This window comes from Camponotus floridanus, unplaced genomic scaffold (assembly GCF_003227725.1).
Source record: "Camponotus floridanus strain SB8 unplaced genomic scaffold, Cflo_v7.5 scaffold11, whole genome shotgun sequence".
NCBI lineage: Eukaryota > Metazoa > Arthropoda > Insecta > Hymenoptera > Formicidae > Camponotus > Camponotus floridanus.
The window spans coordinates 897904-921883 of record NW_020229226.1 but is presented as its reverse complement, the minus strand read 5'-3'; the positions used below and the strand labels follow the sequence as shown (position 1 = coordinate 921883).

Genomic DNA, 23980 nt, shown 5'->3' with positions numbered 1-23980 from the left:
TTGAACCGCGATATATAATAATTTTTGTACCTCTTTTTTTTTCGAAAAAAAATGCTGAACAAAAATTTGTTTTGCTTTCTACACGTTACGATGATTTCACAAGACGTTTAATCTCTTTAGAGACGAATTTATTAAAGTCGGAAAAAATTATTTTGTCTTATACAATATTATACATTTATTCGAAATATATAATATAAATAATTATTAAATAATTATAAATATATATAATTATTAAATAAAACAGAAAAAAAGAATCTTTTTAAATTTTTTAAAAAAATGATGCACGCATATGTAGCTAATTGTGTGTAAAATTAATTATATGTAAAGGAAATTTAGATATTAAATGGAGCGTCTATTTAAATCTTGTAAAGATTTCCTTAAATTCTCTGATTTTTCAAAACTATTTTTATTCAAAATTTTAGGTAAAGGAAAAATATTGAAAAGATTTTTTTCAACTTTCTAAAATAACTTTGTTTATTGTGTGCGTTTTTTCTAATATTTTTCATTCATGCAAAGGAAAAACACAGAGTCATTTAAGTATTAAATTTGCAAATTTTGTGTTGAAAAAAAATTAATAAATTAGTAACTTTGGTAAGATAAACATTTTTCACTCGCACATAACACATTTTCATTTCTTTATCAGTACAAATTAATAGAAAATATTTACTGCTTATTCAAAATTTTATTAAGACATTCAATATATATAAATATATATTGATAATATATTTTAAATACAACTTGTGGCTTTTATCAATAGTTTACCTAGAATATAAAAGCAAAATGACAAGAGAAAAATTTAAAAAAATTTTTTTTCGAGTCTCAATAAAATTCCATGAGAATTTTCCGACTTCCAGGTGCAAAAGAAATCATGTTTTTGCAGAGAATAGACACACTGTAAAAGTATACACATGTGTGTCGATATTTCTCTGAAGAGATTGAGATTAAGAAGCGTTTACGCGGGTCGCATTGTCGAGAAAGCATTGTATAAGCTTGCCTCTCTTCTGCTCGCACTTCTTTGCAGCTTCGACCAATCTCTCTGGCGCATATACAAGTATGCGCGTGCATTTCCTGCGCGATAAATGAGCGGACGCTCCATAAATAGATGCATCCCTCGTCCTGTCTTTTCTTGGACGCGTTCTCGAAAATCGCTCTCGCGCGACTCGACCCGTATTTATTATATAATACGATGTATTTGAGCGCGGAGCGAGATTGAAATTCCATTCAAGTCAAATGCCACGAATGTTAAATATTTAAACGCGTCGAGTTTAATATCATAACGTTCCAAATAATTGCACAACAATGCAATAACATCAATGAACGCAGCTGAATACTATAGGTGTCTAATTTATAATTACTGGGGCTTTATTTAAACAAGAGAAACGCGTGTTTGATTGATAAATATTGTTTCGAGCCATTGATTCAGCTATCAAAAAATAATACGTCGTCTTTTAGCCCCAAACATTCGCTTATATTAAAACACCGTTGTTGGAAAATATAAAATCTGATAGATATTTTATCGCGTTGAAATTCTTCAAATAGAGAAGAGTGCAGGAAACTGCAAACAACGCCCGATATATAGCATATACAGGGTGTTTCTTAATAACTACGAAAAAATCCAAAAATAGGGGTAAAAATTAGGCCTTTATTTTTTTTCCAAATTTCAAATAAGTTAAGGAAATGAAATATTAGAATATTTTCTACTAAAAGTAAAAAGGTTATTTATTAATATATTTTTCAGCCGTCCCGTATTGTTATAAGGGGCTGAAACTAGCAACTCCTAATCAATCTTTTATTACAACTTTTTCATGTTTGCACGAAAAATCCCCCTTAATTTTCGACGAAGAATCATCTCCTAAAATTTTTCACTCTTATTAAGAAACACCCTGTGTATACGTGTACTCTCGGGCATGTATCGGGACGCTATTCCACGCTATTATTATTATTACACTTTATACCGTACGATAACTCATAATCTATCTCGCGGTAAAACTCCGAGAAAGTCGCGCGGATTCTTTTCCGATGCGCGCCGTGTAATTCGCCCCCTCCCCCTCTCCTCTAATGCATTCTCTCCCGCCTCGGGCCGGACAGAAGTCACGTAGCCGCGTTTAGCCTCGGCATCTCCAGCGCGTCGCAGAAGAGAGGTCCCTGCACTCTCTCTCCCTCTCCCTGCCTCTTTCTCGCGGCCTTCGTTTGTACGCGTAGGTACATACGCATGCACTTACCGTAGATTTTCACGAGGACTCGACGCTACGCTACGAAACGACGAGCGGCAACAACGGCGACGAGCGGCAATGGCGATGTACGGTCGCGCGCGGCGCGCGCATGTGCCGCTCGGCGGCGCCGCTATCGCCGCCAACTTTACTCCGCTCCGCATCCCCACCCGGCCGGCCGCCGCCACGCGACCGTAACCCCCTCCAGAGGCGCGTAAGCGTGTGTCACGCTCCGGATAGCTCTCGGTGCGTGCCCATTACCGTGGAGGGGGTAAGGGACGCGTGTAGCAACGGCGCCGGTGGTGGAGGGAGCCTGGCGCGCGGCGCGGGGTGGGGATGGAATTACGCGGAGCGTACGGACCGTCGGTAGTATCGTGCTGTCTGCCGTGCGGGTCGGATGCGAAGAGCGCGACGCGATTCCCGTCTCGTTTCACCCCTCGTTAGCCATCCTCGCCCTCGAGGAAAACGTCGGCGACGTCGACGAGCAGCGCGCGTTCTCTCTCCTCTCTCTCTCTCTCTCTCTCTCTTTCTTTTTCTTTCCCTCTTTTCCGAATCCGGAGGTTCGAATTCAGGTTCGTTCCAGGCTCCGGAAGAGTCTAATCCGCGGAAGGGACGTCGCTCGTCTGATTACGATCCCCGAGAGAAGCAACCCCCGACGAGAGGACCGCGGCCAGATGTACATGTCGCGTCGCGGTCGTGATGCCGCGGGGTGAGCGACGCGCGCCGTCGAGAGGACTCGCGGCCGTGGGTGCTTCGATCTCGTCCTGACGATACCATCCCGCCCTCGTGCGTCGAGCGGACACGCTGTAAGTGGTGCGTTCGCCGATGTCGCTGAAGTTGTGAGAAAGTGCGAGGAGGCAAAGGGGCCGACGCGGGGCGCGCGCGGCTGGCGCACATCGGACGTCGCGGATGGATCGGAGACACGTCTTCGGAGTCGAAGGAGAAACGACCGAGGGTGCGTGACTCTTCCTCCTATCCCCCCTCCCCCCCGCCCCCGCCCCCGCCGCGAGTGTGCTGTGTGTAACACGTGTGACAGTTGACCCGCGCGGATCATTCGCGTCTCCTCGGTCGCGAAAGGGGTGGTGTTTTTGTTTGTGTGCGCGGGATATTATACATATATATATATATATATATAAATATATATACACGTACACGTCAGTGGTTCTCCGTCTTGCTCCGTTCGGCGAAATTCCTTCACCGAAGGGATATGTCGGTATAGTGCTCTCCTCCATGGAAATCGGAGCTACGATGGCCGGATACTCCAGTGCGCTCGATACGGATTTCGCTCCGGAATCAGCGCGGAGGATGCGACGATCGGCGATCGATGGTATCGGGGATGCCGTGGAATCCGCCGGATGCACGATAACGAGGTAACAACATGCCTTACGTTTTGAGAAACGATCACGATCGGACGAAATTAATCGCTCGATTAATCAGCGTCTCGTTTAAATGGCGAGATTTATGATAACGGAAAATCGAGCGCGAGGATAAGGGAAGTCGGTTACTTTTGGACGCGAAAAAATGCATCGTTGGAAGATTAAATCTAAATAAGATTGATCGGAGGAGAGAACGTTTATTTGTTTTCGTATCATTGAATTTAGCGCGCGTAGATTGTCGCATATCATGTGTCAAACGTCAAATTCATGATCGTTTCCCTTAAACGTGTAAAAGGAACGCATGCATGCATACTTTTTAACGATATTGTTATGAAACACACACACATTATATATATATATATATATATATATATATATATTATTCAGAATATATACTTCGGAATATATATATTATAATGTGTAAAAAATGAATTCATTCTACATTGAGAGAAAAAATTGTAAACTTGATTAAATATTTTCAACTAATTATATTATTTTTTTAAATTAAAATATTTAAGTTAAATAAATAAATTAAAATATTTAAGTTAAATAACTGTCATGTTATTTAAGGGAGAGTGTTAGATTTAAAATGTGTCGTATTTAATTTAATTTAATTACTTTTTTTTAAATTTAAATATTTAAATATTTTAATTAAAAAAATAATAATTAATTGAAAATATTTGGTCAAGTTTACAGTTTTTTTCTCAGTATATTCTGCAAAAACAAATATATATGATGATTTGCATTGTATATACACGATAACAAAAAATTTTCTATTTTATAAACTATCAACAAAATAATTACACAAGGTCCTCTTTGAAGAGAGGTTTCATAAAAACATCCCTTTTTAATTATCATATCGTTATTAAACACATGATATATTATTCAGAATATACTCTTTTAAATATTCATTGTAAATGTATATTAAACAATAAACCCATTCTATTTTATAAAAATGAATATATAAGGGTTTGCATTGTATATATACATATACACAATAACAAAAAATTTCTAAACTGTCAACAAAGCAACTATACATGTTCTTTTCGAAGACAAGTCTCTCAAGAAATTTTCAACGATCATATTCGCGATATACTTTTACGAACTATAAGCCAATCATTCCAATCGATGAATATCGCGATTTAACGACAAAAAAAATTGGCTATATTTTTCTAAGTAGATAAATCGAATACCTTTATCGCGCCGCGATTAAATGCGAACGGTGACTTTCGATCCCGCGAGTCTAACGTGAAATGCACGTCGTACGTATACATTGTACATGTGCGTGCGTGATTTGCATTGTATATACACGATAACAAAAAATTTTCTATTTTATAAACTATCAACAAAATAATTACACAAGGTCCTCTTTGAAGAGAGGTTTCATAAGAACATCCCTTTTTAATTATCATATTGTAATTAAACACATGATATATCATTCAGAATATACTCTTTTAAATATTCACTGTAAATGTATATTAAACAATAAACCCATTCTATTTTATAAAAATGAATATATAAGGGTTTGCATTGTATATATACATATACACAATAACAAAAAATTTCTAAACTGTCAACAAAGCAACTATACATGTTCTTTTCGAAGACAAGTCTCTCAAGAAATTTTCAACGATCATATTCGCGATATACTTTTACGAACTATAAGCCAATCATTCCAATCGATGAATATCGCGATTTAACGACAAAAAAAATTGGCTATATTTTTCTAAGTAGATAAATCGAATACCTTTATCGCGCCGCGATTAAATGCGAACGGTGACTTTCGATCCCGCGAGTCTAACGTGAAATGCACGTCGTACGTATACATTGTACATGTGCGTGCGTGATTTGCATTGTATATACACGATAACAAAAAATTTTCTATTTTATAAACTATCAACAAAATAATTACACAAGGTCCTCTTTGAAGAGAGGTTTCATAAGAACATCCCTTTTTAATTATCATATTGTAATTAAACACATGATATATCATTCAGAATATACTCTTTTAAATATTCACTGTAAATCTATATTAAACAATAAACCCATTCTATTTTATAAAAATGAATATATAAGGGTTTGCATTATATATATACATATAACAAAATAACAAAAAATTTCTAAACTGTCAACAAAGCAACTATACATGTTCTTTTCGAAGATAAGTTTCTCGAGAAATTTTCAATGATCATATTCGCGATATACTTTTACGAACTATAAACCAATCATTTCAATCGATGAATATCGCGATTTAACGACAAAAAAAATTTGCTATATTTTTCTAAGTAAATAAATTGAATACTTCTATCGCGCCGCGATTAAAGCCCATTCTATTTTATAAAAATGAATATAAGGGTTTGCATTATATATATATATATATATATATATATATATACATATAACAAAATAACAAAAAATTTCTAAACTGTCAACAAAGCAACTATACATGTTCTTTTCGAAGATAAGTTTCTCGAGAAATTTTCAATGATCATATTCGCGATATACTTTTACGAACTATAAGCCAATCATTCCAATCGATGAATATCGATTTAAACGACAAAATAAAATTTGCTATATTTTTCTAAGTAAATAAATCGAATACTTTTATCGCGCCGCGATTAAATGCGCGCGGTGACTTTCGATCCCGCGAGTCTAACGTGAAATGCACGTCGTACGTATACATTGTACATGTGCGTGCGACGCTGCTCGCATTTGCCACGCTGCGGAATAATCTATGGAGATCCCAGTGACATCGGTTTCCGCGTCCGTGGCGCGTGTATGCGCGCGTTCGACGCCTTAAAATATTCACGAGATCAATATTCCGCACTTGTCGCGAATATATACGATTTTAGCTGACGCACGAGGGTTCTCGCGAGAATTTCGGCAAATAGATCAGACACCCACGCATAATGTAAGCCGTTGATGCGCGATCTTTTGCGTCGTGTCGAAACGAACATCCGATACACTCGAAAGCTCAATGTTGTGCGTGCACGCATATATGTTTATTTTAATATAATAATTGATATTAATAAGATAATATTTTATATAAAATTATACGAAATTATATAAATTAATTAACTTAATTATTTACATCGTGTCTAAATTATATAAAGTAATTGCGACCTAAATAATTTATATTTTATCTGAAAAATTGTACGATACATTATTCAATACATATTTAATGTAGAGAGAATAAAATCTCAATTTTTCTAATACGTGTTTAAAATGTCGTTTATGTTTATATAAAATATTAAACCTACGAAAGCTTTATACATATAATATATTTATATATATATATATATATAGCCTTCGTAGGTTTAATATTTTATATAAACATAAATGACATTTTAAACACGTGTTAGAAAAATTGAGACTTTATTCTCTCTACATTAAATATATATATATATATATATATATATATATATATATATGTATATGTATATGTATATGTTTGTAATTGATTGCCACATTGTTTCTGAAACAGGTGCGGGTCTAATGGACCCGTACGCCAGACGGAGGATTAAGTGACACGCGATGAAATTAAATGCCGTTACCTGTAAAGAAATATACGCGATCGATACAGATACGCGTACTATAAATATGGCGCTAGACCAAGGTCCGAGAGATGCGCTTTAGATCGCCCCATGGGCCGATGATAAATGGCCGAGTTAATGGCCGACGTACTATTAATGAGAAAAGGGATTTGTTGTTGATGTCGGCAAAAATGTGCGACGAATCAACGTAAAGGGCGGTAGTAGATGTTTAGATTAAGTTTTTTTCGCTCCTTTTTTCTTGGGATCGACCATCGCGGTTGTAGGAGGGAAGACTTTATACCGCTGGCGTATACATGTACGTGAATTCTTCTCATTAATTTTAATTTGTTCAATTTGCAAATACATTTGTGAAACGTTGAAAATGTTGTAAAATTGTAATATTGAAATATTGAAATATTATAATATTGTAATGTATATATTAATCTTTTTTATAAATTAAAAAAATTATTAAAGTGGTTTGTAAGAATCAATAAAAACTTACTTAAAAACATATCAAATATTATTCTTACAAAGGATATGAGGTACCATCAAATTAAAATTCAAAATAAAACAGACGTTTCGATCCTCTCCGGATCATTTTTAATGTCAAATCACAAAAAGAACGTACAAAATAAATAGAAAAAAATCGCAATCAATAAAGTGTTCGATACAATAATGTCATAATGTCAAATCGCTGTCATACGATTTTCGAAAATTATTTCAAAGACAATAAAAAATTATTTCAAAGATAATAATAGGGAGAAATTTTATTTCAAAGACAATAATAGGGAAATTTATAATATAACATGAGATTTGGCATTGAAAATGATCCGGAAAGGATCGAAACGTCTGCGGTTTTATTTTGAATTTTGATTTGAACTTTGATATTTCATATCCTTTGTAAGAATAATATTTCATATGTTAATTTGCCTTCTTGATTCGTACTCTGAACCTTAATTTGCATCGAAAAACAACGCTGGTGGTTCACATTAGTCTTTTTGAATATTTTTTTTATTTTAATTTTATTGTGAATTTTATTTTGAACGGTGCACATTGATACTTTCAACGAAAATCAAAAAATAGATGGGCTTAAAAAAGGGTCGAACAGGAAGAAAAATATAAAATATTAATATAATATTTTAAAATTCGAAAACAGATATTGAATTTTTATTACTTGTATAACTATTTATAATATATTTTGATACGCGTAACATATAAGTTTCAATTTGTTGAACGCTGTAAGCAGATTAATTTTGACAGATTCTCGCTAAAAATTATGTATATCGAGTGTAATCGAGTACGATCGATAAATGCAAATGTTACAATGTTTATTGACGATGTAATATCAATATTCGCAATATCAGTTTACAGTATCAATTGTACTTGAACAATTCACATAATTAGGATAATATACTTTAGAAGATTATATAACGGAAGAGAAAGATCCCAAATAAAGTACCGTTGCTCATATATACGCTCTTTACAGGAGGTGTATATTTTCTCTTCAGCGTACTTGTAATAAATATATATGATAACCCTATCTCTTTTAATGCAAATCTTATGTACGTTAGAGGTGTTTGGGAGGAGGAGTAGCTAATGTAATATTTGGTACACCGCTATTTCACACGGATATAGTTTCTAATATGTACACAAGCTTCATGTTCGGTTAATGTCTCTATACTCGGCTATTCGTCTTTATCACTGAAGGGAATATAAATTATTTTAGGCGGATATGTTCATTGTCTTTTATTGTTTTCTGGTAAATAAATATTTGGGCGATAACATGAGATCTCATAAATTTGCGGCGCGAGATCAATTAGCTCTCGCAAATTTAAACAGAATTTATTAACAGCCTTGCAGCCTTCTTAGCTCGTTTGTATGCGGGACGTACCTATTGCAACACCTCCGTAGCGGATATTTAAATGTTTGCATTCAGACGACCTTATACATAAAACAATGTCGCAAATTAATTCCAAGCATTGTGCAAAAAATGAGAAATTTATCTCCCTCAATCGTGACTTTAAAAAAAATTTACATTTGAATGCATGAAGAAGGTGAAGAAAATATCTCGATTCGCTTTGCTACTAAAATATTTATATTATAATTTTAGCTTGATTATATCAAATACTAAATACACTTTGTGGAATATCTAAGCAAAACATGTCGAGTATCCGCAGTTGTCAGGATAATGATTACAGATTACAACGATAGCTCGGACACGCGTTCTCTGTCATTACTTTCTGTGTACCTTATACATGTATGTTACACGATAAGCTAACAACCCCTAATAATTAAGTCGGAGCGCGCGAGCACGAGTCTAGGAGCGGGTCTACGGTTAACTCGCGTGCATCCATCGGTGTGTGATTTTCAACGTTTAATGAGAAATCTAAATTGCGGACTGAATGCCGCAATGAGTTCCGCCGCAAAGTTGCACGCTGGTACGCGCCAAGTTGGTGCAATCGGAATCTTAAGATTCTCACCGGGAAGGTTAATTCCACTTAATAGTACGGAAACTTCAATTTTCCAAGGTTTTATAAGTTCAAAGCCGTAGGGAGATCGCCCCTCAGCATCACGGGAAGCAGGGAGGGAGAAAAATTGCGAAATCTCGCAAAAGATAGCGCACACTGAGAAAAAAATCTGGTTGTATCAATTAGAATTCTGATAGATTCAAGCAGTATGTCTGTTGGAAAATGGAACCAGAATTCTTGTAGGAATTACCAGATGAATCTGATTAATTTCTTCCTGTTAAATTTACCAAATTTTCTGGTTAATGATACTAAATTCGCCAGCACCAAGTCGTCTAAAATTTTTTTCATCTAATCTCAAAAGTCTGTTTAATATTCTGAATTCCAACAAGATTATTGGATAAATTCAATCCAGATTATTGAATAAATTATTTTAAATTCGGTTTGTTAGAAATTAAACTGATAAACAGTGATGCGAGAAGAGGATGCAGCTCAAACACACACAATCAGAGAGCTAGCGTCCTGTTTATGGCATTACTGCTCGTAAGAGAAAAAAATATACTTTGGATTTAACGTTAATATTAGTTCTTTATATACATTTCATGGCAAACATTGAATACGATTTGATGCGAGTTAAGTTAAAAAGCAAGCAAAGAAATTAATGTAACAAGAAATTTTATAGACCCAACCAGAAAATATTAATCAAATCTTGACAGTAAAATCTATTGAACGTTCTAGTTATAAAAAATCGAGTCTCATCATGATAACTAGAAATTCTTGTTTCATTTAATCAAAATGCCTTCAATCATATACGTCTTGTTGGTACAATCAAAGGATTTTTCTCAGTGCAGAATTCTTATAGGAATTACCAGATGAATCTGATTAATTTCTTCCTGTCAAATTTACCAAATTTTCTGGTTAATAATATTAAACTCGCTAACACCAAGTCGTCTAAAATTTTTTTCATCTAATCTCAAAAGTCTGTTTAATATTCTGAATTTCAACAAGATTATTGGACAAATTCAATCCAGATTATTGAATAAATTATTTTAAATTCAGTTTGTTAGAAACTAAACTGATAAACAGTGATGCAAGAAGAGGATGCAGCTCAAACACACACAATCAGAGAGTTAGCGTCCTGTTTCTGGCATTACTGCTCGTAAGAGAAAAAAATATACTTTGGATTTAACGTTAATATTAGTTCTTTATATACATTTCATGGCAAATATTGAATACGAGTTAAGTTAAGAAGCAAGCAAAGATTAATGTAACAAGAAATTTTATAGATCCAACCAGAAAATATTAATCAAATCCTTATAGTAAAATCTATTGAACGTTCTAGTTATAAAAAATCGAGTCTCATCATGATAACTAGAAATTCTTGTTTCATTTAATCAAAATGCTTCAATCATATACGTCTTATTGGTATAATCAAACGATTTTTCTCAGTGCACGATTGCGAGATTTTTGGCCAGATTATTCGCGCATTTATTTTAATTTAAAGCGAGAGGACGAGTAATGCGATTTAATATTCACACCCCGTGCATACGGGCTCAGATTCGTAGGTTAGTGGAAAGTGCGTTAGGAAAACAATGTGTGTGGCACGAAAGAATAACAGGACCCACTCGAACCGGGAAGTGTGAATCCTGTAGAGCGGATAGAAATCTTAGTTTAATATCGCACGGTTTGTTGGCGATGGAACGTTTGATTGCCCCTGTCATTTCGAATCTTCTCGCGTCACGTTGGCGCGCACCTGGTGCGGCCAGCTGATGCCCATACGTGAAAAAAAAAAGACGAAAATGAAGAAAAATGTCCAACAATTTGAAAAGATTTATCCGAAAGGTTTAACCTGCGCGCAATTATTTAACGCGATTTCGATATATAGTTATATGTATAATAATTTTTATTTGCAATTATATACAACTATAATTAATAAAAAATAACTATGAAATAAAATAATTAAAATAATTAAAAATAAAACTATAATAATTAAAAATATAACGATAAAATAAGTAAAATTAAAATATAACTGTAATTTAAAATATAACTAAAATGCAACTAAAATATAACTAAAATATAATTTTCATTTACAGTTATATAATAATTTTCATTGAAATGCATTTATGATGCGTTTTAGTATTTTCTGCATTTTTTTCCCACCGTGTCTGTGATGTGTGACGTTAATAATGTGTGACGTGCAATTTGAATGAATGTGTGCCACGTACAAACATATCTCGCATAACTTTCTCGCGTGCGATTTGACATATTACCCCTCAACCCCTTGAATTTAAATTTTCCTTCTATTTACACCATTATCGATGATAATCAATAACCGGCTTGTATTCCGTTCGGTGCATTACTATTTTCTCGCTATTGTTGCTCATTATTTACAGATTGTTATTAATTATGGTTCTCCGAATGAAAATTAATTCTTGATAAAATGTACAGCATGTGTGATCGAATTACGCTCGCATTGTATTGTGAATAATTCAGATCGTGTAATCGTCAGAGCATAGTTGTTGCGCTACCGCGATATTAACAACATTTGTGTCCTCATTTTTGTTAATTCTCGTTTAACTATGTAAATTATCTCGCGATGAAACATTTGATATATTGAAATATTGTGATTTATATTGGGAGAAAAATCTCCATGATAGATACAGTCGGTTTTCAAACGCAATTAATATTTTATTATTATAATTTCTTTCGGCCAGGTTAGGTGTTTTTTTTTCGGTTAGGTCAGGTGGTTTCTTTCCTTTCCGAATTTTCGAGTTTTGATACGAAAAGGAAAGCAAGTTATGTTGATGAAAGAGAATTTTAAACCTTATATCATCCAATTTCACGTTTTTATTATACGAAAATTGGCAATAACCTTTCCCTTTGTATCAAGCTCAATTTCGACCCGTAAGAAAGATTATCGATGGAATTCTTGGAAAGCTGTCCCGAACTCTCGCCAGAGTTAATACTTATGGCTGGAATCGATTCAATTGCAAACAAAAGTTCTGAGCAATTTCCCTTTCCGGTTCGAAGATATGCTAAGTCGAAGAAAATTTCTCTTAGGGGAAGTAGACGGTTCCTTTTTTATTTGCAACAGTCGGAAAGAACGGTTGAAAAAATTTCCCGATAATTAATTATTTTAATTTTATTATTTTGTGCGAAATATATGAATTCATAAAATGTTTAATATCATATTTATGAAATAATACGTGATAATATTGTGTGCGTTAATAAACAAGTTGCAACGTGTTTTTTAAAATACACATTACTGCATTATTCTGTGATAATTTATCCCTAATTATGACTCATCATTATTAATATCCTATTATAATCCCGCGAACGTTTTATAGTTTATAAAATATACATGTATTATTTGTATAATGTATATTCATAAAGAGCGATGAAAAATATGATAATAAATATCTATTCAATAAAGGGATGAAACATTTATAGCGACATCAAGTCATAAAGCGCAAACGGAAAGATTTTCATCTTTTATTCACGGCTGAAGACCTTGAAATTCAAGCGTACGACAGAGAAGGAAGGGGAGCGATGCAAGAGAAGAGCCGATCGATTCGCGCGATATTTCGAACGAAGGTGTTTTTACACGTGTCGATTCGTAAAGCATTACGATGAAAGAGAATCGTGCGGATCCTCGGGCCGATCTGTCGGCGTAAATTCACGATTAGAGGAAAGTGGCCGATGATATACGTAATGTTAGAAGAACGCGAGAAGGCCAAGCTACCGGGACCACGTAAGCTCGCTTCGCCAGGGGGTTGGCGAGCAGCAACCACCTAGTCTCTCTCTCTCTCTCTCTCCTCTTCCTCCTCCTCCGCCGCCGCCGGCGCCTCCCCCTCCCCCGCCACCCCTCCTCCGCTAAACCCTCGCGGTCGATCGATTCGCTAAAAGTAAATAAAACTCACCCCGAGTTGCCTGAAGGGGCCGACGGTAGTGTAAGCGTCAGTACCAAGTGTAATGCAATAAATCAAGGCTTCGATGGAAAAAGGCTGAAGTCGTCGCGTAAAAATCCGTAATCTACGCGGCGATTGTTTACGGCGCGACAGTTCGTACAACGGCGGATAAAAGGGCCTTTACGACAAATTTTCGAGGGCGAGATAATAAAATCGTGCCTCATCGGGCAGCGATAAAGGTCGTCGCGAGCAATTTTCACCTCGCGAGGGAAGGTTTATTAATCGTCGAGATTCTCGCCCTTTCGAGGAATCCTGGCCTGGATTGTATCGCGTCTCGCGTAATCGCGAGGACGATAAACGAGGGGGACTTTAATTTTCCAATATATATATTTGGGTAATAATATGTCGTGGATCAATTAATAAAATACATGGCATAATTTGTAAATTAAAATTAAAAAGCAATTAATATGTATGGCATATTTATATGAGCTCTCCTCGAATTTTCCCTCGTCTATAAATTCTTGGATTAAATTTATGCCACCTGAATTAATTTTTTATCCCGAATTCAAATTTTTATCGCGGCGAAAATTTGATTTCCAACAGCACTTCGATTTTAATATCTTTCCGTAACACATTCCTCTTAAATATCCTTCGCGTCCAACTCCCTAAAGTCAAATCCGAATTATAATTAGAAAATGTTCAATTAAAATGAAATAAAAGTTGGGCTTTATCTGTTTGAATCTCTTAATTGACGAAATCCCCGCGTTTTTTAATCTAACATTGTTGTTAAGGGACGGTTTCGTAAATCCATCAAAGAGAAACGGTAGATGAAAGGGGAGTCCTTTACCAACTTTATCTCTTCATTTCCCTTCTAAAAAACTGTGAAACCAGAGTCGCTTCGTTTCTTTCACATATTTCCTTCAAGACTACGTATACTATAAATGAGCTAAAGTTCTTTGAAAAGCTCTTGGTACTTTGAACTTCCTTCCGGGTAGCAAAAATTTGATGAAAAAACTTTATCAGCCGCGCTAATTCTTTTATTTTCGATATTAAATCTCGCGCGCAAAAGCCTGATAATACAATTAATTTAATTAAAGCGCAGTCCATTCCTCGGATTCCTTCCACACGCGTTTATTTCATAAAATATCGGGCAGGCGGGAAGACCCATTGTTGTGAAAGTTTTAAGGTTGTCAGTCCCAAGCTTGATAAAAGGTGCGGTTGGCTCGTCTGTAAAGGCGAGAAAGCGTAAAATAAAATTAAACAAGTTTATATAGCTTTATACCCAGCGGAATGAAGCAAGAGAGCGAAAATTTTGCCGTTATACAGAAATTGGATTATTTGCTTCTCCCGACACGATTGTTAAATCAATGCTCAAACAATGAATACGGTTTTGCACAAGTAGGCCGTGCGTGTAGCCCTGAATTTACCGTTAAACATGGACGGCGGTAAGAGATAGGGGTAATAGCGAGTTGTGAAGTTCATTTCATCTAGAGACGAGAAAGTTTTCTGCGAACGGTGCAATGTCAGCGTGATTTCGCCGCTAGCAATCCTCTGTACATTGCCCTTGTGCAGGTACATCCCGGAGTTTCAAAGTACTAGGAGGAGCGTACAGGCAGCAGAGGCATTAAATTAAATAAATAGTATTAAATACATTTGAAAATTATTTAATGCTTCATGAAAACGGATCCTTCTCTCGCGAAATTATTTCGAGGTTCATTCATTGATACTGTGCAGCGCAATCCGATCCTTTATCGATGCACAAAAGCTGTATTAAAGTCAAATGGTGGTCCAATATCTTATTAAACAAATATAATATTTATTTTTCAGCTGTTTGCATTATTTTGTTCATTCTCTGTACGCACTGAGAAAAAAATCTGGTTGCATTAATTAGAATTCTGGTAGATTCAAGCAGTATGTTGGAAAAGGGACGAACTAGAATTCTTGTAGGAATTATCAGATGAATCTGATTAATTTCTTCCTGTCAAATTTACCAAATTTTCTGGTTAATAATACTAAACTCGCCGGCACTAAGTCGTCTAAAATTTTTTCCATCTAATCTCAAAAGTCGAAAAATGCTTCTTTAAGAAGTTATCGCTCAAAAACCTCTGATGAAGGAAGAGCAAAAGATGAAAAGAAAATGAAATAAAAAGAAAATGAAACTAAATAAATTTCTTGAAAAACGTCTTTATTCATTTTCTATCATTACTAAATATTATTAAAAAAAAATTATTTTATTTTCATAAAAGAAAAAGATTTTTATTTTTTATGTATATCGTTTTTTTTTTTTTTTTTTTTTTTTTTTTTTTTTTTTTTTTTTCTTTTCAGATTTTTGAGAATTTCTTAAGGAAGTTTCGTTTTAAAGAAATTGTTCATTAATTAGAATTCTGGTAGATTCAAGCAGTATGTTGGAAAAGGACGAACTAGAATTCTTGTAGGAATTATCAGATGAATCTGATTAATTCTTCTGTTAAATTTACCAAATTTTCTGGTTAATAATACTAAACTCGCCGGCACTAAGTCGTCTAAAATTTTTTCCATCTAATCTCAAAAGTCGAAAAATGCTTCTTTAAGAAGTTATCGCTCAAAACCTCTGATGAAGGAAGAGCAAAAGATGAAAAGAAAATGAAATAAAAAGAAAATGAAACTAAATAAATTTCTTGAAAAACGTCTTTATTCATTTTCTATCATTACTAAAATATTATTAAAAAAAAATTATTTTATTTTCATAAAAGAAAAAGATTTTTATTTTTTATGTATATCGTTTTTTTCAAGAAATTTATTTAGTTTTATTTTCTTTTTATTTCATTTTCTTTTCACCTTTTGCTCTTCCTTCAGAGGTTTTTGAGGAATAACTTCTTAAGGAAGCATTTTTCGAACTCATGTTTATAGGAAATTTTTTGTTCAGAATTAAATTTCCTATAAGATCTCAAAGTCTGGCTGGAACGTTCGGGGCCACCCAGTATACATCATAACAAATATTGAATACGAGTTAAGTTAAGAAGCAAGCAAAGAAATTAATGTAACAAGAAATTTGATAGATCCAACCAGAAAATACTAACCAAATCTTTATAGTAAAATCTATTAAACGTTCTAGTTATAAAAAAATCGAGTTTTATCATAATTTATGATAACTAGAAATTCTTGTTTGATTCAACCAAAATGCCTTCAATCATATACGTCTTGTTGATACAATCAAACGATTTTTCTCAGTGCGTGACTCGATAAAAAGCACATTTTGTAATATCGACCAAACGACTTTTTTCTTTCTTGAGTTTCTTCCCTCGGAGGAATACGGATGGTACGATATAAATTTCTCCGTAGATAGAGCTGTAAAGGGAGCAACAGCTCTGCGAGCGTGAATCTACGTGAATTTTTTGAAAGTTTCGTTTGCTCTGGTGATGCAATTACGGTAATGTTTATTCGACGATAAATTGACGCCGTTTACAAAGAACGCTTTGGAAAACGCTAACCGGGGCCAAATGAACAATTTCCCGCGCGCGGTGGCTCCGCTGAAAAAAGAATGCCGCGCGCAAGCCAGTGGTATTTCAATTGGGAACAATTAATTCTAATCGATTAATTTGCGAATACCAAACACCCCTCGCGGTCGGGCCACGTTATATTTCCTCTCCTCTCTTTCCTCCGCTCGCGCCAACGTTGACCGCACGAATAGCGTTATAGTCGGCACGGTCGTCCATCACTTTGTCTGGCCACAAAGTAATTATCTCGTAAGCATTATTTTAATTAACGCTGATGATTAAAGCACGGCAGGTATTCGCACCGTATTTCGCCTCTCGTGCCTCTTGTTTCCGTTCTTCTTAGCTGGTGCCGCTGCCTAGGGCCCGGGCTCTAACAAGAATGATTGCCCGCAATTACGCGGAAAAACATCGTTCGAATTACGAGGAGGGTCCGCTAAATAGAAGATTAACCGCGATGTATATATGCGAAAAATGATTAATCGCCCGGGAGTATGCTCGCCTATTACCGAGTAGATGTTACATAAGCGCGCTATTTATCTTGAACTTTGGGGGTAGATAGACTCGGGCACTTTTGAGCCGATCGCGAAACGTCGCGTTAAACATCCCCTTATCTTTGTGGCGGGGGAGGATAATTGATATGCATAATCGCGCGTTCATTCTTTACGATTCGTTTCATTTAATCACTGAGAAAAAAATCTGGTTGCATTAATTAGAATCCTGGTAGATTCAACCAGTATGTCTGTTGGAAAATGGACGAACCAGAATTCTTGTAGGAATTACCAGATGAATCTGACTAATTTCTTCCTGTTAAATTTACCAAATTTTCTGGTTAATAATATTAAACTCGCCGGCACCAAGTCGTCTAAAATTTTTTCCATCTAATCTCAAAAGTCTGTTTAATATTCTCAATTCCAACAAGATTATTGGATAAATTCAATCCAGATTATTGAATAAATTATTTTTTTAAGTTCAGTTTGTTAGAAATTAAACTGATGAACAGTGATGCAAGAAGAGGATGCAGCTCAAATACACGCAATCAGAGAGCTAGCGTCCTCTTTCTGGCACTACTGCTCGTAAGAAAAAAAAAATACTTTGGATTTAATGTTAATACTAGTTCTTTATACAGGGTGGCCCCGAACGTACCAGCCAGACTTTGAGATCTTATAGGAAATTTAATTCTGAACAAAAAATTTCCGATAAACATGAGTCGAAAAATGCTTCCTTAAGAAGTTATCGCTCAAAAACCTCTAATGAAGGAAGAGCAAAAGATGAAAAGAAAATGAAATAAAAAGAAAATGAAATAAAAGAAAATGAAACTAAATAAATTTCTTGAAAAACGTCTTTATTCATTTTCTACTATTAATAAAATATTATTTAAAAAGAAAAATTATTTTATTTTCATAAAAGAAAAAGATTTTTATTTCTTATCTTTATCGTTTTTTTCAAGAAATTTATTTAGTTTCATTTTCTTTTTATTTCATTTTCTTTTCACCTTTTGCTCTTCCTTCATCAAAGGTTTTTGAGCGATAACTTCTTAAGGAAGCATTTTTCGACTCATGTTTATAGGAAATTTTTTTTTCAGAATTAAATTTCCTATAAGATTTCGAAGTCTGGCTGGAACGTTCGAGGCCACCCTGTATACATTTCATGGCAAATATTAAATATAAGTTAAGTTAAGAGAGATTCGTCGCCTAGTGGCAAGCAAAGAAATTAATATAATAAGAAATTTTATAGATCCAACCAGAAAATACTAATCAAATCCTTATAGTAAAATCTACTAAACGTTCTAGTTATAAAAAATCGAGTGTAAATCTTATCATGATAACTAGAAATTCTTGTTTGATTTAACCAAAATGCCTTCAATCAAATACGTCTTGTTGGTACAATCAAATTTTTTCTCAGTGATTCAATTTTTCTCAGTGATTCAATTAAAGCTGCACCTTTTGGAATCCGCACTCTTTTCTACGTAAAACATGTTTGTAATTATACCTGTAGACTCATCCCTTACCGGGGCAACGTTTTAATACGACTTAAGAATGACGTTTTTTTATTATCCTTTGGGCGCGCGCGCGCGCTGGATCTCGGGCTTTCTCGTGAAAATTAAATTCGTCGAAATGGAATTTGTTTTTGTACGTGGCGTAAAATCGCGTTTTATTTACGCAGCGCGGAATACGTATTCAAGAGCTCCCTTTATAATAATAATGTAAAACGATATTCGTAGAATTCAAACGAAAAGGAAAAAGAAAGAAAGATAGAGAGATAGATAGATAGATAGATAGATAGAGAGAGAGAGAGAGAGAGAGAGAGAGAGAGAGAGAGAGAGAGAGAGAGAGGAGGGGAAAAAAAAGAAAAGCACAATGTAAATACACGCTAAACTGGAGATCCGTTATTACAATGGCCATTATTCGCGAAAGTTCGCGCGCGATAGCTGGATAAAGACGCATTGTGCGGGGGCGCTTAGGAAAATGCCGTCATTAGAAGAGACTAATTGTGAGTTATGCATAGGAGTGGCGGGCGAGATACGCGCCAAGGAACCCCCCGGTTGGCCCGGGGAGGGGGGGTAGGAAGGGTGGCTCTCGCTAAGAAATGGATATAAATGCACCCCGCGGGGGGGGGGAGCACGGGGGGGAGGGAGAGCGCGAGGCTCTCCCCGGCAGTCGAAAATCCGAATAAATTAATTATCCATCGGGTGGCCGAGTCGAGCGAGCGCGCGTTACTCGCGTAGCTTGCCGGATATTATCCCTCGTCGCAACACACCGGGGCATCGCAACATCGTCGGGTAACGATATTTAGTGGCAGTTAGTGCCAAGTGACCGTGCCGACATCGATCGAAAACGGGGTAGGAGTAGCGATTCGGTGTAATTCCTTCCGTAATGCAGTTTGGTTATCAAACGCCGCGAGCACAGCGCAAACGCAGCGCGGATATCCGGGGTGGTATATGAGAGAGAGAGAGAGAGAGAGAGGGAGAGAGAGAGAGAATGGAGGAGGGGGAGGAAGGAGAGGGACGGAGGGAAGATGACGAGGGTGGGGGAGGAGAAAAGGAGACGAGTTAAAGATTAAGATTCTGTTTGAAACATAAGTAAACGTTTGTGCGCTCGATTTACATAAACATACATTTTCTCATCGTATATTCCGGTGGTTTGCATAAATAACGAACCGGGAAATACAGAATGTAAAATAGCCGCGATATAGCCTTCTCCTCTTCTCCTCTCGGTAGCCTCCACCCCGAACGTGACACTGAATTATTCTCGTCTCGACATAGTGGAAGAAGGCTTTTGCATTGATATATATATATATCTCCCTCCCTGTCTCGCTCTCTCGGGGGCGCAGTTATTGTCGCCCCCGCGTATCCGGTCATCTCCATTTTCTTAATAAATGCTTATAATTTCCTCGTTTACTCGCTTTGTGCTAAAATTCAAAGTTCACCGCAAAATTGTCCGTCCACTCTTGTGCGATATATGATTATAAATACACGTAACGAGGCCAGGCTATTTCAGGAAGCCGCAGAGTTGGAGTAAACAGTACATTTTTTAAGAAGAGAAAAAGAGAAGCTGTCTTAATACTGCTTCTTGTTGAGGATAATTTTTCGCTCTCCAGACGTTATTTCACGTGGGAAGCAGTTTAATATGAATGACATGAACGAAACATTTTTAAATTTGTGCAGCGCCTTTTTTCTAGCAAAAAGACGCGTACCTTAATTTGCATTTCTGCTGCTACTCTCGATACGACTAACATAATTATTTATTTGTCGGGACAAAAGTCGCACAAAAGTCGTTCCTCTTGTCGTGCCAGCGAGGTAGGGTTGCACAAGATCCAAGACAAGACAATATTCGTAAAAATATTGTATTGGTATTGAAAATTTTCAAAAATTTTAATCTTGTCTTGGTCTTGAGTGAATATTGGTAACAAAAATCTCGTCTTGTATTGTCTTGTCTCGATTTTATTAAGAATTTTTTATCTAATATTATAAAATTATTTAAATAATATTTAACATAATTTTTGTAATATAATTTGAATTAATTATTACTATTGTATTATATTTTAATTATAATTATTACTATGTAATCGATATAAATGCCGTTTATTTACATAAAAAACATTTACTATTTCATGGAAAACAGAAATTAATAACTATTTACAGGCTCCAAGGGAATGTGCAGATATAAATATTTTGGAGTGGTAAAAAAATCAGGTTTATATTTATCTCACGTTGTCAAAAATAACTCGAGACAAGTTTAAGTGCCTCGTCCGTGCCAGTAAAAAGACTTTTCTCAATAGAAACTCTGACTATGTCAAAAAATAGAACCTAACCAGATTACAAAGTAAATCTTTAAAAGCACTAATGAGCATCAATTCCTGGGTGAAATGCTCTTTAATGTCTAAAATTTGCGAGTTTAATTTCTAAATTATAAAAATGTTATATTGTATTAATATTAAATGTTTATATTAATATTAATATTAATATTAAATGTTTTTAAATTTATCAATATAAATGTTTTTATTGAATAAAATTTTTTAAAATTCGTATATAGTGATTTTTTTTCATTTACAAATATAAATATTTTCGTTTTTTTGAGAACCAATAATCTTGACAAGACTAATAATCTTGACAGTCTTAGTCTTGGTATTGTCTTGATAACTAATTAAAAATCTTGTCTTGATCTTGTCTTGAAATTCAAGACAAGACAAGACGATATCAAGACTAATCTTGGTATCTCATGCAACCCTAAAGCGAGACACTTCTGTCAAAATTAGAATATTTATGTAATTCGTAGAGGAGGAAAATCGCGCATGGAAAAAAGCCTACTATTCTGGTTCCCATTATCTCATCCAAGAAAGGGGGAAAAAGTGCTAACGTATGGCGTGCAGTCGTAGATTGTTTAAAGTATGCCGAGGCAAAGTAAGCGTTCCAGCTGTGAGACGATAAATGGCATCATTTAAGGTTCCACTTTTAGTTCTTTCCAGCTGCAACACGATAAATGATACTATTTAAAGACACCCGCCACTTCCGAGTTTGCATCTCAAGCACGATAGTTTACTCTGCGCGCGACTAGTTTTTCCCTCCACAATCTTTTCCCGTATTACTCCATCGAACTTGCCTCTATTCGCGAAACGATGGATCCTTTCGAATGAGTTGGGAAATTACGCGAGTTTTTAAAAAATTGCGCGGCTATTTTTCTTGGAGAAAGAACATCACTGGTAGTTTCTCAAAAATTAGTCCGGCTTCGCGAAACGTCAGATGCTCGGGAAGCTTGGGGGAGAATCCGGGAATAATGGAGCGGGATAGATAGGTAGGCTATTTCATTGTCCTATTTGATCCTAGTATTAAAACGGGCGAGCATAATTTACGCGATATTTGCATTTAGCTTGACGCACGTTTAGAGTCAGTTGCAATATTTGTTCGTCCATGTTGATTATATTTACATCGAGAACATTATACTGGCCATCCGCCACTTGTTTTATCCACCATTCTCCTCCTACCCTCATCTTTCCCGTTATTTCACGGTGCGTTGCTAGAGCGATATTGCCAATTTAATGATCGCCACGATCTATTGAGCGGAATATCGCGCACATTACCGTATATGTTTATATTTAGTTGTAATTTATTCGACGCCCCCGACGCGATTTTCGCCCCAACAGATTCCAAGTGAGCAAAGTGGCTCGCGCCAGCGACGTCATAAAGGTTGCATCAAATCAATATACGCTCTCACGTGCATGTGTGTTGTATTGTAAATGGCGTAATTATCGCTGCATGCGCCATAACTTGTCTTGCGAGGGCGCCCATCGCGCTGTGTCATTTATTTCAGGAAATAAAAGCTTGGAAATAAAAATTAACGCGCGTTAATGGATCTATCGAGCTTTTAAAATAGTAGACTCTATAACAAAGTGTAATGCATGCTCGATCAGCATATATATATATATATATAATGATGAAAATGTCTACTATGCTACTTATTTTAATTTATAATTAAAATTTATTAAGGATGTTTTGTATGTACAATCCCAGCAAAAAGTAGCTGAAACTCAATATTGACGAATATATCTAGTTTTAGGGTATTTTGAGTAAGAAATTGTGAAATATTACAATTTGATCTTAGCTACAGTGCAGAGATTTTTTTTTTATTTTTTAATATTTATTGACATTTTTACTTAAAAATATTCCGAATTTTGTTAATCGAAATGATTAACTTTTACCAGAGAATTTCTCCTTGTGACAGATACATGGCTAACTTCATTGAATTATATTTAATATCTTTTTAACCAATTAGTACTTGTATAATATTATTTGACCAAATATTTCCTCTGTATCTAAACTTTTGCAAATTTTAAACAAATTCTGAATATTATTTCCATGTGTTTTTGTCATTCGAATCGACGTAATTATACGTTTCTCATAAGAACACATGTTAATTCGGTGCAAATTAAAATCCTTACAACTTGTGAACGCTTTAGTGTATCGTTTTAAAAATTGTACTGAAGATTCTAAACACATGAAAGGACATTCTGTACAATTTTCATTAAATTCTCAATATTTTGAAAATACGTACAAAACATCCTTAAGTATATTTGATTTCAAATTACTAATTTAAATACTTTTCATTGATACGATTGCAATTTTTATCTCATTGCGAACACATTCCAAAATATTACACATAACCTAACCTAACCATTTATATGGAATGTGTTCTCAATGAAATAGAAATTGCAATCGTATCAATACAAAGTATTTAATTTAGTAATTAAAATATATCTCAAATATATGGATCAAATATATTTAGCAAATTTTAATTATAAATTAAAATAAGTAGCAGCACAGTAGATACTTTTATGATTCCAAAATATTACATATAACCTAACCTAACCTGACCTCAGGTTAGGTTAGGTTAGGTTATATGTAATATTGAAGAATATGTGCGATCGTAACAGTTCGACACTCACAATATCGCCGTTGGCATTTGTTGAATTGATGCAGATGTTACACGTTAATTCTCTCTCGTCTCTCCATCTCTCT

General features: G+C 35.2%; 1 protein-coding gene and 1 long non-coding RNA gene across 4 annotated transcripts in view; one reads left to right on the top strand and one right to left on the bottom strand.

Moving 5' to 3' along the window:
- The window catches only part of LOC112639530, an 89609-nt gene extending 87319 nt beyond the window's left edge, over positions 1-2290 (bottom strand). The window contains exon 1 of the long non-coding RNA XR_003123556.1: positions 2223-2290. This is a non-coding gene — a long non-coding RNA (uncharacterized LOC112639530). The remainder of the gene's footprint in view (positions 1-2222) is intronic.
- Positions 2291-3239: 949 nt separating this feature from the next.
- Positions 3240-23980, top strand: part of LOC105254408 (irregular chiasm C-roughest protein) — a 192558-nt gene continuing 171817 nt past the window's right edge. For 2 of the 3 annotated variants that reach the window (XM_025413832.1, XM_025413827.1), the window contains exon 1: positions 3241-3580. In XM_025413832.1, coding sequence (XP_025269617.1) covers positions 3441-3580 — 140 coding nt within the window. In that variant the 5' untranslated portion in view covers positions 3241-3440. Of the gene's footprint in view, positions 3581-23980 lie in introns of all 3 variants that reach the window. The other variant, XM_025413841.1, reaches the window with a different exon arrangement.